The sequence below is a fragment of the Copadichromis virginalis genome, linkage group LG3, assembly GCF_057382275.1.
Source record: "Copadichromis virginalis isolate Kocher_CV1m ecotype Utaka linkage group LG3, C_Virginalis_male_GT1.1, whole genome shotgun sequence".
Taxonomy (NCBI): domain Eukaryota; kingdom Metazoa; phylum Chordata; class Actinopteri; order Cichliformes; family Cichlidae; genus Copadichromis; species Copadichromis virginalis.
This window is the reverse complement of record NC_140620.1, coordinates 17,472,871-17,487,032: the sequence shown is the minus strand read 5'-3', so window position 1 is coordinate 17,487,032 and position 14,162 is coordinate 17,472,871. Positions and strand designations below refer to the sequence as shown.

Sequence of the window (14,162 nt, the reverse complement as noted above, 5' to 3'; positions counted from 1 at the left end):
CACTGTGTATGAGCATAAATGTTGACAACAAGGTCGACCTCTTATTTAGAGACGTGGAGGATTGAATTCTCACCAGGTTAATTCTCATTGCAGGCTAAAAGGGTTTGAAATCCAGACTTTTATGTTTAAAATGACAGAGTCTATATCTGCTTTTGCTACTAATAAATCATTTTGTATTATTAATCAAACTTAAATCAAAGTTTGAGTGATGATGACTGAGAAATACAGTTAATGTAATGAAATGGTTCTAATACCTGATCTTCTGACAAATCTAATGATTTTGTGTGTGTGCGTGTGTGTGTCTGCTTATGTGCTGTCATTGTTTGTACAGGCGGGGAATTCAACAGTGGCACAGAGCCCAGATCTTGTCTGAGAACTTTAGTGCTTCGTGAGAATGACTAAGCAAATATTCACACAATGTTTAAATCTAACATGTATGATTTAATAAAAGAAATTAAATCATACATGTTTAATGAAAATGTCAGGGTTTTCCTATAGGTCTACAGAGGACCCATATGTGTGACATCATCCCCGAGCAGCTGCTTTGTGAGTGGTTGTTACAAACGGGACAGACAGCGTGTGCAGCGCGCCTGATGATGTTTGAAAGGTTACCAAAGCGCAACTGCAGCTTTTCAAACGAACTGCAAAAGAAATTTCCCCCGTACAGTCTTGGTACTGGTAATTTTTCTCATACAGATGAGATCTTATTTCTGTGCCCTTATTTAATTCCAGAGGTTTTTAAGGTTTATTTTTCCCTTGTTGACATGTAAAAGCCTATATGACATTTCTTTCATTTCACCGTCCATTAACCGCACAAAGAAGGCACCCTGTAAACCCCTTGTGGTGTCCTCGGGTCAAAATTGGTCCCTAGGTGAACGCCAAACAAGTATATGGGAATCCAGAGGACACAGAGTTCTTCATGACTGGGCCAAGTGTCTTCTTTTTTTTAGAAATCAAAATATTGTCACCCTACCATATAGCGTGAAATGGAATTAAAAAATAAAAAAAATAAAAACGCCCCCTACTGGTGAAACTAGAAGTTACAGCAAAGGAGCTGCAACTGTAAAACCTGCTGATTTCTAACAAATTGCCACTTAGAGGTAGGGACAGGCTGCATTTTAGCCACATGCTGACTAGTTTCAGTCTTTCTGAAAATATGTGAAATGTGCTTTTTTATTTGTGTGTTTAGTTTAGTTTTGTTTTAATATATGTGTTATGTGGGACAAACACATGTTGTTCATATCTTTTGATCGACTTCTCTGTGAAGAGAGGTGACTGGCACCTTTAAGAAACCTTTGAGTCAATCACAATTACGAAGAAAACTCTGACTTTAACCATATGTATATGTTTTATTTAATTCTTGTGGAATTGGTCTATCTTTCAGTAAAAAACAACTGAAATTTGTTATCATTCCACAGGGTGGTGCTGCAACACAAAGCAATGCAGTAGTAACTGCCGCTTTTACAATAGTTCACAGACAGTGAAGCACTTTTGCGTTCTTTACATGATTGTATATGTTGTTGTGTCATGAATAGCAATAATCTGCAGGATCATTCTGGCTTTGGAATATTTAATTGAATTAAAAGATGAAGTAAAAATAGAGGTAGAGGATATGGGTGTGAAGGAGAAGGTGTGGAGGAGTCGCAGTGTGTCTACAAAGAGTGTGAGAAGGACAGAGCAGCAGCAGAGCAGTCCGCATACATCGATTGACCCTTTGTCAGATTCTGAGTGACACAAAGGGGATGATGCTGGACTCTGCACTGTGTGACAGTGGAGCTGCTCTCAGAGCAGCTCCTGATGTAGGAAATCCAGTATAAAGAGCAGCAGGGACTGCAGTCCTTTCAGAGCAGCTGTGTAGTGTAGCCAGCTTCCTTTTAGTCTTGGTCGAGTGAACACAAAAAGTTTAAGTTCAGAGCAGAGATATTTAACATCAAGTGAGTTTCCTCTGTTGATTTTGCTCAAGTCCACAGTTAAAATAATCTGCAGAGAGTCCTGAATGCCTCATTACCGCAAAAAAGATTTAGTGATGGATTTCCTTCTGTTCCACTGAATTCATTTTTCACCTTACAATTCTACACACTATTGACAACGGGAGAAAAAATTCAAGCAAAAACATTCTTGAAATTGTTGCACATGTATGTGTGTGTGTGTGTTCCTAAAATAAAACATGTATTGAATTGTATTGAAGTATTTACAGTTTTTACCATGACACTCAGAATTGAGCTCAGCTGCACCCTGTTTCTGGTGATCACCTGCCAGATGTTCCTACAACTTGGAGTCCACTTGTGGTAAATTCAGTTTATTAGAAATGGTGTGATTTATTATGATTTGATAGGTTCCCATGTTTGACAGTGTATGTCACAGCACAAATCTAGCTACGAAGTAGTTGTAATTGTAGACAGGATTACATTGATCCATTCTCTTCCACTTATCATAATCAGCATTGCACAGGGCCTATCCCAGCTGCATTGGGGTGAAAGGCAGGGTACACCCTGGCTACATCGCCAGTCTGTTGCATGGCTAACACAGACAACCATTCACACTTACATTCACACCAATAAACCGAGCCCCACTAATTGCAAATCTTTTGACTGTGGGAGAAACACGCAAACTCCAGACAGAAGGGTCACATGACATGATAGACCTTCTGTAAGATAATAATGCTAACCACCCTACTGCCCCAGGCTAACATGGCAAAATGTAGAACAACTTAAGTGGTGTGAATACTTTATTTTTTACTGCACAATACTTCTTTAACCAAGTACCTGTATTTTCTCTTTGTTGCACGATTACAAAACTGGATTGCCACTTCAACATGACACAAACTTGATTGAACTGTAATATAACACAGCACTGAAAAACACACTGCTGGAGCTCTAGAGAACACCATAAACATGCAACATTAAAATTACTACAAAGTTCCATAGCAAAATAATAAAGTAGGACTGGCCAAGCAATGCCTGGCTTTTAGCTCCAAGACCAGTTAAAGAGCAGCCATAGTACTTCAAAAGCAACATTCAACTCAGGAGAGAGGCAAAAAATAAGTGATCAGTAGTGCAAATAACATATTCCAGCACTTAATCCAAAGTTTAATGACTCTTCAAGGCACAGTCCTTATTTCTAGGAATGTGAGTATGCCAGTATTGACACATCCACTGGAGTTATTAGAGTCATCCAGAAAGTAAAGGCAAACAGCAGCAGCTGAAGTGAAAATGACACTGGCACAGTCTGGGGTCAAAGTATTTCCCCTCTGTCTTGTAATCCATCTACTGAAGAGAATTTCAGTAGTTTCTCAAACGCGTATCAATAAGTCAAAGCTTGACACTGAAGTTAAGGCCACACTGTCTTTGTTCCTTCTGGAACAGATTCAGGAAGTCTGGGTAGAGTCAGTCTTTGACTTAAAGAATCCCTCTGCAGACGTCACTGCGTGCCTCGATCTGTTCAAAAGTAAAAGATTTGTCTTAAAATGATTGTTGCGTACTCTTCACTTCCTTAAAGGACACCAAAAGTTTTACTGTATTTTTATTCACACACTGATGGGGTGCATTTAAAACATCATCATTGAAAAGAACATTTTTGAGAACACCAAAAAGAAGGATTTAAACAGCTACAGTCAATGCAGACTGAAAACTCACTAATACCAATAGAAGCAATTACCAATTAATGAAGAGAATGGAGTCTTTTGAGTTATATTCACCAAATAGTGAAATCTTGCATAGATCCATCAAAGAAAACCAGTCTTCGAAAGCTTTGTGCAGAAAAAAAACATCCACACTAATGCAAGGTATCAATTATATATTAGACCTTGGAATGAAATTTATAAATAAAAAGAGTTATCCTAAAATTACTATGAATGTGAAAATACATAAATTAATCCCACTAAAAGATCTGAGCAATACTCACCCCAGTACAGCATCTAAAGCAAAGTAGAGGTCAGCCTGTAGGAACACAGTGTGATAGGATCAAGAAAAGCTTGCAAGAAAATGAAATGTTAAACCTTTGTTATATGACAGCCTTGTCCAGAAAAGATGCAGAAAAAGAAGTAATACTAAACAAATAATATTAAAAAGGACTATATACAAAGCCACTAGCAGGATTTGCCTTTGAAATAAACTCACTTTTTGTGTTAAACTGTTTCTGATCTGCCACTTGTGGGAGGTGTGGATTCAGTAAGAAGTGAGCAGCTTGCTATTATGAATGTGTTAGAAATAACATTTCCAGCACATAACCATAGCCCTTGTGAAATGCATGCCAACAGGGATCTGAACGGGCTTGTATTTTAATGAACCATATTTTTTAATGTGCAATTCAGCATTATTAGATTCTAAATGCTGTGAATATTGTTTAATGTGCACCATGTGCTCCTTAGTCTTTTGCTTTGTTTGCTCTGCAGACTCAGAATGAATGATAGTCACACTGATAAACAAAATTTAAAGAAATGTATTTTGTTCCTCAGTTGTGGAGTTAACTGACCTTAAGGTCTCCAGTCTACAGTGTGGACTCTCCAGGTAATCACACAGTTGTTTCATTCCTGATTCCTGCAGGTTGTCTCCTATTAGAGCCACATGTTTCAGATAGGGGGGGTTGGACTTCAGAGCCCGGACCAGAGCAGCACAGCTGATCTCTGACAAACTGCAATTCTCAAATCTGAATAAAGATTAGAACATGTAGAAAAAATTATTGGTAATGTAATCTGATGTTTTAAGCTTAGCATTATTATGTCCTAATGAATTAGTTTTTTTGAACATAATACATGATTATCATCATGTCAGTCTCCTGCATATATCATCCAGTTATCAGCATACCATCCAAACACATATTCATCCCAACACATTAATCGCATGTTGGATTAAATAGTGTTTTTTAATATCAGAATAAATCAAATCAAATCAATCTTATTTATATATTACTTTAAAAACAACAACTGTTGACCAAAGTACTGTACAACTGAATAATCAGATAAAATTTAAAAGGAAAGTAAAGTCAAGGATAACAAAATTATAAGAATAAAATAATGACAGCCTCAAACCGACTTGAAAGCCAAGGAGTAAAAATGGGTCTTTAGACGTCTTTTAAAAGAATCCGTGTTGGCGAGGTTGTGATATGTAAAGGCAGTTTTTTCCACAGTTTCGGAGCAGTCACAGCAAAAGCCCGACCAAATGCTTCTAGAGACTTATTACACAAGCTTACAAAAATCAAGTAAGCATCTAATTTACAGACTTCAGCAAATAGATTAATGCTAAGTGCAACAACTTGCAACATTCAGCAGCACAATCACCTCTCTAGACTGATTATAAATAACCAAGCTCCAATTGGCTAGAATTGCTTTTGTGTTTTGTCCATAGCGAGAGAATTGCCAGCCACTCATAGCATTTTTTGACAAGATTCACAATCATTTCAAGACTCCTAGAACATAAAACTGGTAAATAGATCAAAAGAAAAAGAACACACAAAAAAGTTCTCCATACTGGTTTTAAATTATGTTTTTTCCCATTGTGATTTTTTTTTTTAGCACAAATAAAAAATAATAACAAAACATACAGTTTGCACAGCCTAAAATGTCATGGAGAATCCATGCTTTAAGAACATTAAAATATATCTGTGATATCAATGTTCACTTCATCAATCTGATTCTGAAAGTGGATTGAATAGATTGAATGAAGCATCCAAATTTGAGTTCTTCAACAAGTGCAAGGGTTGCGAAACTTTATCACTTCATTTACCCTGGGATTTTCTTTACTTAGCATCCATGCTGAATAGCCCTACTGTGCTTAAAAGCACACTGTCCTGTTTAGGAAGTTTACAATGTCATTAGCTGTGCAACAGCACTCAACTCAGCAACCTGCAGGCTATTAGTCGGCTGCTCTAAACTCTGATCTTTGTCTTACCCACATTGTCCCCTTCACATTTCCAGTTGTCCCACTTAGGACACCAGACTAGAGCTGACCCAGGTTACTTACTGGTGCAATGTTGAGGTGAAGATTATTACATTGCTGTACCTTAGTGTAGGGTTTTCCATTATTATAAGTGCTTTTATAGTTTATAGTTATGGGTATAGTTTGAACTTTGTAGTTAAAACTATTGAAAGACCTTGAGAAATAACAACAGATTCAGTTAACTGACCTGAGTGTCTCCAGTCTGCAGTTTGGTTGCCCAAGACTAGCAAACAGTGTCTCTGCTGAATCCTCCAGGTTGATTGAACTCAGGTGCAGCTCTCTCAGATGGGAGGGGTTGGACATCAGAGCTGAGGTCAGAGTTTTACAGTGGTTCTCTGAGAGCCAAACATCATGAAGTCTGTGTTGACATATGTGTTAGAAAATATGTCATTATGAAAAAGTCACATTATGTTTACTTCATGCACTTGTCAAAAAACAACTGGACACTTTCTCTTCACATCAGTGTTCCCACTGAAGTGTTTGTTTGACACAAAAAGTTAATTACCTCAGTCTCTGTCAGACCCACAATTTTTTTTTTATTTTTTATTTTGATTTAATGTGCAGACAAAGGGTTCCAGTCAGGCTTCCATGTGGTTATCCAGTGTAATGTGATCTAGCACCAACTCCTTAACCTTATGTGGTCAAGGTTTAACTGGATGTTTCTGACTACTTTTGATTTTTCCTTTTTATTACCTTAAAAATGATTTAGCTTACTTTAAGTGGACACAGTTTTTTTCAACACAACCTCAGATGTCTGACCTTACAGACAGTTTTTTTTTTTATTTTTCCACTTTGAAATACAGTGTTTGTCATGGTCCGTGGTCCTGTGTCTGTGGAATGCGTGATGCTCGGGTAGCCACACCCCCGGGCTGGGCCATCACCAGCACACCTGCTCTCCATCACGGTGATTACATGGAGATCCACTTAATCCGGCGCTGACGGATGCTCCACGCCAGTCCGTTAGTCATCCCCACAGTGGACTTCCACGAAAAGTGTGCATTCTCTTCTGCTTGGAACTTTGTTTAACCTGCCTACTTCTGTCCAGGTTTCTACTCGGCGTCTGCTACCTGCCTGTCCTCCGGCTCAACTGGATCTCGCGGTGCTCACCTGGCCCACTCGCCATTCCCACGGACTTCCTACCCCCACGGACTGCCACACTTCCCTCCCGACCTCCCACGGTCCCGTTCTATCGTAAGCCCCTACTCTAACTCAGTCCTGATATGTTTTCCCCGCTTCCTGGCTCCCTAGTAATCATCTCCCCTTTCTATTGCAGCCCCCCGCCGTCCCGATCCCGGCTTCCTCGTGTCATTGTTTCCCCGGGTTTTTAGTTTCTGTTTTGCTCTCTAATTTCCCCGGGTCGCCTTTCGTTGTTTCAATAAAGTGTCTTTCTGTTAGCTCGGAGTCTGCGCCTGGATCCTTTCGTGCCCGCGCACCACGGCCCATGACAGTGTTAATATATTGGACCTAAAATCCCAAACAAAAAACAAAAAATCTGTGAGGTTAAAAAGTAAGTTTTTTAATGGTGAAAACCAGAAACGTGTTTATTGAACTATTTCTAGACCTTGAAATGGAAAAATAAATCATGAAGTTCAAAAACCCATGTGCAAATTTAGAAAGGAAAGAAAGTATACATTACTATTTATATTAAAATTCGGGCAATTCTTTAAGTGTTTTTTTTTTTTGTACAAGTATTTACAAAACAGTCATATGTCACAGTTATTCTGTACCACCCCACAACCAGTGTTGGTCAAGTTACTTGAAAAAAGTAATCAGTAACTAATTACTGATTACTCCCCCAAAAAAGTAATCCCGTTACTTTACTGATTACTTATTTTCAAAAGTAATTAATTACTTAGTTACTTAGTTACTTTTTAAAAACACGATTTACAACCTGAAGAGGTGATAAAGTGATAGATCTTTCAGCCCAATTCTACTTTTTCTACATAATCCATCATACAAAATGTAATCAAATGAGTCTCTTTTTAAAACTTGTTTTATCAGTTTTAATCTTTTAACTTTATGCATCAAGCAAAACATTTAATTATATGCAACATTCTCTGACTTGAATAAATTAGTTTAACATTTAAACCTATTTTCTACACATTCCAGCACATAAAATAAAATATTTTTTGTGTTTTCACTCACTCTTTCAAACAGATGCAAGTAAAACACAGCAGAAAATAAATAAAGTCAAAGACTCAGCGGTCCTTTTGCTCTATTTTCACCTGTAAAGCAGGAGCAGGGTAGGCGGAGGGTTACCCTGGTGCAGGTGTGCTGCGGTCAGTTGAAGAATCCGCGCGAGTGTCTCTGTGAGTTTCCCATCACGTCGTAGCTACTCGGTGCTTGCTCAGAAGTTTAGGGGTTTTTTTCGCTGTAAAAAGAAGTTTTCTTCCCACGCACGATGGACGCTAATGTTTTTGTCACTTTTTATGGAATCAAACTCAAAGTAAGGTCAGTACTTCCACACTTTAAACGCTGCACGCTCATACTCTCTCCCGCACTCGATATATTATCCATTGTTGATCTGCACACAGCTGCTGTCACCAACGTCGCACTTGCTGACGTCACTGTCATGAGACATTCTCGCAAAAAAAATCACGGTTTTAGTAACGCAGTAACGCAGCGTTCCTACGGGAAAGTAACGGTAATCTAATTACCGATTTTGCAATAGTAATCCCTTACTTTACTCGTTACTTGAAAAAAGTAATCAGATTACAGTAACGCGTTACAAGTAACGCGTTACTGCCCATCTCTGCCCACAACTGATATCTCATGTCTCTGATGAATCACTGGAACAGTGTAATAAGAATAACAAGTAGGTTTTAGTCAGAATAATTTAAGAACTAACCTACTAATGTACAGTGATTTATAATGTTATTCACATCTGGACTCACCGAGCCTTTCTGCAGTTCTTCACAGCTGCAATTAGTCTTTGCCGTCCCTCCTGTGATGTATTGTAGTTCACCAGGTCCAACTCATCCAAAACATCTGACACGAGAAACATATATGCCAGACCCGAGCACTGAATTCCAGATAGTTCCTTCTTTGATTTGTTCTGTGACTTCAGGAAGTCTTGGATCTCCTGATGTACTGAGAGATCATTCATCTCCATTAGACAGTGGAAAATGTTGATAGTTCTGTTAGGACACTTGTCATAAGTTTTAATCTCCTTCAGGTTGTTGATGACTCTCTGGATGGTTTGTGGACTGCTCTTTGTCTGACCCAGCAAACCTCTTAAGAGTCTCTGGTTGGACTTCAAGGAGAGGCCATGAAGGAAGCGAATAAACAGTTCCAGGTGGCCGTTCTCTATTAGGAAGAATTTCTCCATGGCTCTTATCAGAAAATCTTCCAGAGATGAGATGTCCTCACTCAGGAAGTCCTGCAGCACCTCTGTCTTCCTGTTGGTGTAACAGTGGAACATGTAGACTGCAGCCAGAAACTCCTGAATGCTCAGATGAACAAAGCAGTAAACTGGTTTCTGGAAGATCACAGACTCTCTTTTGAAGATCTCTGTACAAACTCCTGAGTACACCGAGGCCTCTGTCACACCCAGACCACACTGCTCCAAGTCTTCTTGGTAGAACAGGATGTTCTTTTTCTGCAGATGTTCAAATGCTAGCTTCCCCAGCTTCAGAAGAACCTCCCTGTCAGCACTGCTGAGCTCTATTCGTCTCATCTCTTTCCCCGTATGGTACTTGTGATTTTTCTTTGTCTGAACCAGCAGGAAGTGTGAGTACATGTCAGTCAGGGTCTTGGGCAGCTCTGCTCTCTCCTCTGTAGTCAACATGTGCTCCAGAACTGTAGCAGTGATCCAGCAGTAGACTGGGATTCCACACATGATGTAAAGGCTCCTGGATGTTTTCAAGTGGGAGATAATTCTGCTGGAGAATGCTTCATCTCTGAATCTTCTCCTGAAGTACTCCTCCTTCTGAGTATCAGTGAAGCCTCGAACTTCTGTCATCCTGTCAACACATTTAGGAGGAATCTGACTGGCTGCTGCGGGTCGGGAAGTTATCCAGATGAGAGCAGAGGGAAGCAGATTCCCCTCGATGAGATTTGTCAGCAGCTCACTGATGGTTGACTTCTGTGTGACATCAGACACAAGCTTCCTGTTGTTGAAATTTAACAAAAGTCTGCTTTCATCCAGGCCATCAAAGATGAACAAAAGATTACACACAGTGAGCTTCTCTGCTGTGACCTTCTGTAATGTTGGATAGAAATCATGGATCAGCTCCAGGAGACTGTACTGCTCATCTCTGACCAAGTTCAGCTCTCTGAATGAAAGCAGAACCACCACACTGATGTGTTGGTTTTCTAAGCCCTCTGCCCAGTCCAGAGTGAACTTCTGCACCAAGAAGGTTTTTCCAATGCCAGCAACACCATATGTCAGAACCACTCTGATGGGTCTCTGTTGGTCAGGAAAGGTTTTAAATATGTCCTGGCAGCTGATTGGTGTTTCACAGGGGATCTTCTTACAGGTGCTTTCCACCTGCCACACCTCATGTTGGAAGCAAAATTCTTTATTCTGTCCCTCTATGATATAGAGCTCAGTGTAGATCCTGTGGAGGAGGGTTCCACTTCCTGATTTTTCAGGTCCTTCAGTTACTCGTTCACATCTTCTCCTCAGATTGACCTTTAGTGCATCAGAAACTTTCTGCAGACGCAGATCTGTTGACAGTGAGAAAAACAAGAAAAATAAAGAGCAAGAAAACTCTTTAATGTCTTAGCAAAACAATAGGGAGTCCAGTTTTCCAAAAATGAGTTCATTAGCAGAAAGATGTCAGGTCTTTCTTTGTACACAGCTTCTCTGACTGGCTGTCTGCAGATTACCTCTGATTCTGGACCTTTCTCCACACTGGGGACATGAGGAGTTTCTTGATGAATCCTTCAGGACTTCATGACACGAAGCACAGTAGGGCAGCAACTCTGCCCTTTTTCTTTCTCTGTGGACACCAAGAACCATTTATTCTGACCGAATAAAAGCAGTAAAGTAAAGAAATATCTAAGTTTATTAGTGGCACTGGCTTCCAGAAAAATCTTTATTTCTCTCACTGTACACCTAGTCTGTTTCCCTAAGTATGTTTAATTTCTTCTCATCTTTGAACTCCAGAAGGTTTGTTGTAGTTTATTGTGGAAATCACTTTTTTTTTTTTTTTGCCAATTGCAGAAATAATATAAACTTTGAGGCAAATGTGAAATTAATTAGTTAAAAAAAAGGCAAAAAAATAATTCTTTGTGGTGAGATCTGACCACCAGCTCAGTTCTGGACAAATAGTATTTTACTTGATGTTTGAAGTACCTAGGACTATTCTTTTAAATCACTTTGAATCTTTAGTTGATTTTCATTAGTTTTGATTTCTGTATAGTTTTATTCTATTATAAATTGAAGATATCTTTCCTTCGCCTGCATTCGCTAATCCTTACATTGGTAAGCACAATGAGTACTCATGCAAAGCTGGTTAACCAAGTTGCTATGCTAAATCAGGGTTCTTCAGTCGATGTTACAAACTCATTCACATGAAAGGTGTGGTGTAGGGAATGGAGTATGAAGGAAGATAAAACTACAAAAGTTCATAGGAAAAATATTAGGAGGTTGAAACATAATGCAGAATGACAGCAACACAATTGCTGTGTCAGTGGAAATTGAGCTGAAAAAAACAACTTTATATGAATATGTGAGCTGGTTGAAACTTGCAAATACAAAGACTAGAAACAAGCTAGTATAAATTTTAGCCTTTTCTTCCCCAAATCACAGAACATTTTACATAGATCTTTAAAAAATTGTATATTTAGTTTTCATTTAAATTTATTACATTTAATGGAAGAATCTTTATTCATAAATGGGGAGTAACAAAACATCTGAAAGACTGGGCAGAAAAGTACAGGAGAGACTGGTGAAGAGACCATACTGTGAAGTCGGCTAAAAACGAAGCTATATTACTCAACACCAAAAGACATAGTCAGTGAATACTCCTACAGAAAGTGTGTTTTGGAAAAAAAACACTTGAAGATTGTCTTAGGAAATGAGCCATTATCGATACTTTTTTATTTAAATTGCTACACAAATTACCTGCAGAAAAATACCACTATGCATTGTAATAGGAAGAGCTGACACCATGTAAAATAAATATTAAAGACTATAAAATCTGAACTCCTCTTCAGTTTAGTTTACTGCAGAAGCAGTCTCTTACATTTTGCCTGAGGTTCCAGGTTCATGACTGAAGAATGGAGGATAATTTCTAGAGTTGTCACTCTTCATGGACATGGAGCTGGATCCTGGAAACTCTCCATTCCGTTGCTGACGTCTGGAAATAAAAACATGGAATGACAACACCACTGTTGATGTGCATGTTCCTTCTGTTGGCCATTAAGAAGCTTCTCTCTTAGTGTCAATTTCATAGGGGCGAAGCACTGGATGTTCTCAAAACTACTGTACCAGCATGTTCACGTAAATGGTTTTGGGTTGCTATATAAGTGTACTCTATGAAAACAGTTATTTTACAAGGGAAGAAAAAATTACAAAATTTCAAGGACAAAAAAAGAAAAAAAAAACAGGCAAAACACATAGTAAAGACTAAGAGCAACACAGCTACTGTGTGAGTAGAAGTGTGGGAAAACAAACATAAAAACTTAAGTGAAGCTGTGAGATGGTTAAGAGTTTTATTCAGAGTGACTTGAAACCAGCTGATATGTTAATAAAATTTAACCTATTCTGAAAATAATCATGGAGGACAGAAGTGGAGGACCTTGATCATTAGAGAACGGTGTCTTTAATTTCAAGAGCAATACTTCTTCCAAAAGCAGTCATTTTATATATACTGATTCATAATTTCAAACTTAACCTGCTCCTGAGGGGGTTAATGATAATTCAGTGACTCCACTCCCACAAACCCCTTTAAAATAATATGAAAGACTGTAAAATCCAAAATCATCTTCAGTTCAGTTTACTGCAGAAGCAAACTCTTACGTTGTGCCTGAGGTTCCAGGTTCATGACTGAAGAATGGAGGATAATTTCTAGAGTTGTCACTCTTCATGGACATGGAGCTGGATCCTGGAAACTCTGTTCTGTATTGCTGATGTCTGGAAACACAAACACAGAATCAAGCACATGTTGTTGCTCTATATCTTTGTGTTGTTGGCCATTAGGCAGCTTCTTTCTCTGTCAGATTCATGAAGCTGAAGCACTGGATGTTCTCAAAACTACTGTGCTAGTTATATCAGGAGCTGGAAACAGGGTCATTTTTTTAAACTGATTTTGAATCCCTAGTTAATATTTTTTTAGTTTGGTTTTCTTTTAGGGTTTTTTTGTTTGTTTTTTTGGAACAGTTTTTTTTCATTCATCTGGAATCACAAATCCTTGAAATAAACTGGTAAAATACTAAATGTGTAATATAAAAATTTTTATCATTGGATCTACTGAAGTAGAACTCACAGAAACAGTATCTTACTTTGTGCCTGAGTGGATAGGTTCATGACTGAAGAGAGGAGGATAATCTCGAGAATTATCATTCTTCATGGACATACTGCTGGATGCTGGAAACTCCTTCACACCTTTAGAGAGTTTGAGCAAAATCAGCAACACTGACTGCGAGTGTGGGACAAAAATCCTCAACATAGAAATATAGAAACCCATGACTTGCAGAACAGGAAATACAACACAGAAATAAACAAACAGAGATACACACATTCAAGTCTACAATAAACCCAGTAGACCCTCCATTGCATAGAGACAGCAGAGAGGCAGAAAAAGAATGACGATGTCCTGTCCATCAATTTGACCAAAAGTTAATTTTTTGTGTCATATTTATTTTTAGTGTCACAAACTCAAGTACCAAAATGGACCAAAAGAGCTTTTAGAGCTTTTGTTCAAACTTGAGAAACACTCATATCTTATTTCCATTCAGGAACCAATCATTCTGACAACACATTAATGCACAAAAAAACTCACCTTGTTTTCGTCCTCCTGCTTTGTAAAAACAGAGTCCGGACTTTGTTTCAAATACTTTGTTTCCTTGTTACCCAAAGAGAGCAGTCCCTCCCTTCTCCAAAGGAAGTTGTATGACTACATTCCTGGTGTGAGACACAGATTGGCCTTTTGAAGTATTATGTATTTGCTTAAAAGCCACAAACATGAATATAATCCAAACATAGACATAGACCTTGTTAAGGTTCACATAATTGAGGAAGGAGAGTACAAACAACCAGGTCCAGAAGATCTTGGTCAA

The 14,162-nt window shown here is 38.6% G+C and overlaps 1 protein-coding gene across 2 annotated transcripts; it reads right to left on the bottom strand.

Moving 5' to 3' along the window:
- Positions 1-2,140: 2,140 nt before the first annotated feature.
- Positions 2,141-13,941, bottom strand: LOC146713127 (NLR family CARD domain-containing protein 3-like). 2 transcript variants are annotated; one of them, XM_085452273.1, is made up of 10 exons: positions 13,886-13,941; positions 13,386-13,488; positions 12,904-13,017; positions 12,128-12,241; positions 10,767-10,879; positions 8,831-10,604; positions 6,124-6,294; positions 4,474-4,647; positions 3,904-3,938; positions 2,141-3,437 (listed from the first exon to the last, which is right to left on the bottom strand). In XM_085452273.1, the coding sequence occupies exons 2-9, from the start codon at positions 13,457-13,459 to the stop codon at positions 3,917-3,919; spliced, it is 2,556 nt and encodes an 851-aa protein (XP_085308399.1). In that variant the 5' UTR covers positions 13,460-13,488; positions 13,886-13,941; the 3' UTR covers positions 2,141-3,437; positions 3,904-3,916. The 2 variants fall into 2 exon arrangements, with proteins under 2 accessions (XP_085308399.1, XP_085308400.1); XM_085452274.1 differs by lacking the exons at positions 2,141-3,437; positions 3,904-3,938; positions 4,474-4,647 and having other exon boundaries at positions 6,227-7,400.
- Between the last annotated feature and the right edge of the window lie 221 nt (positions 13,942-14,162).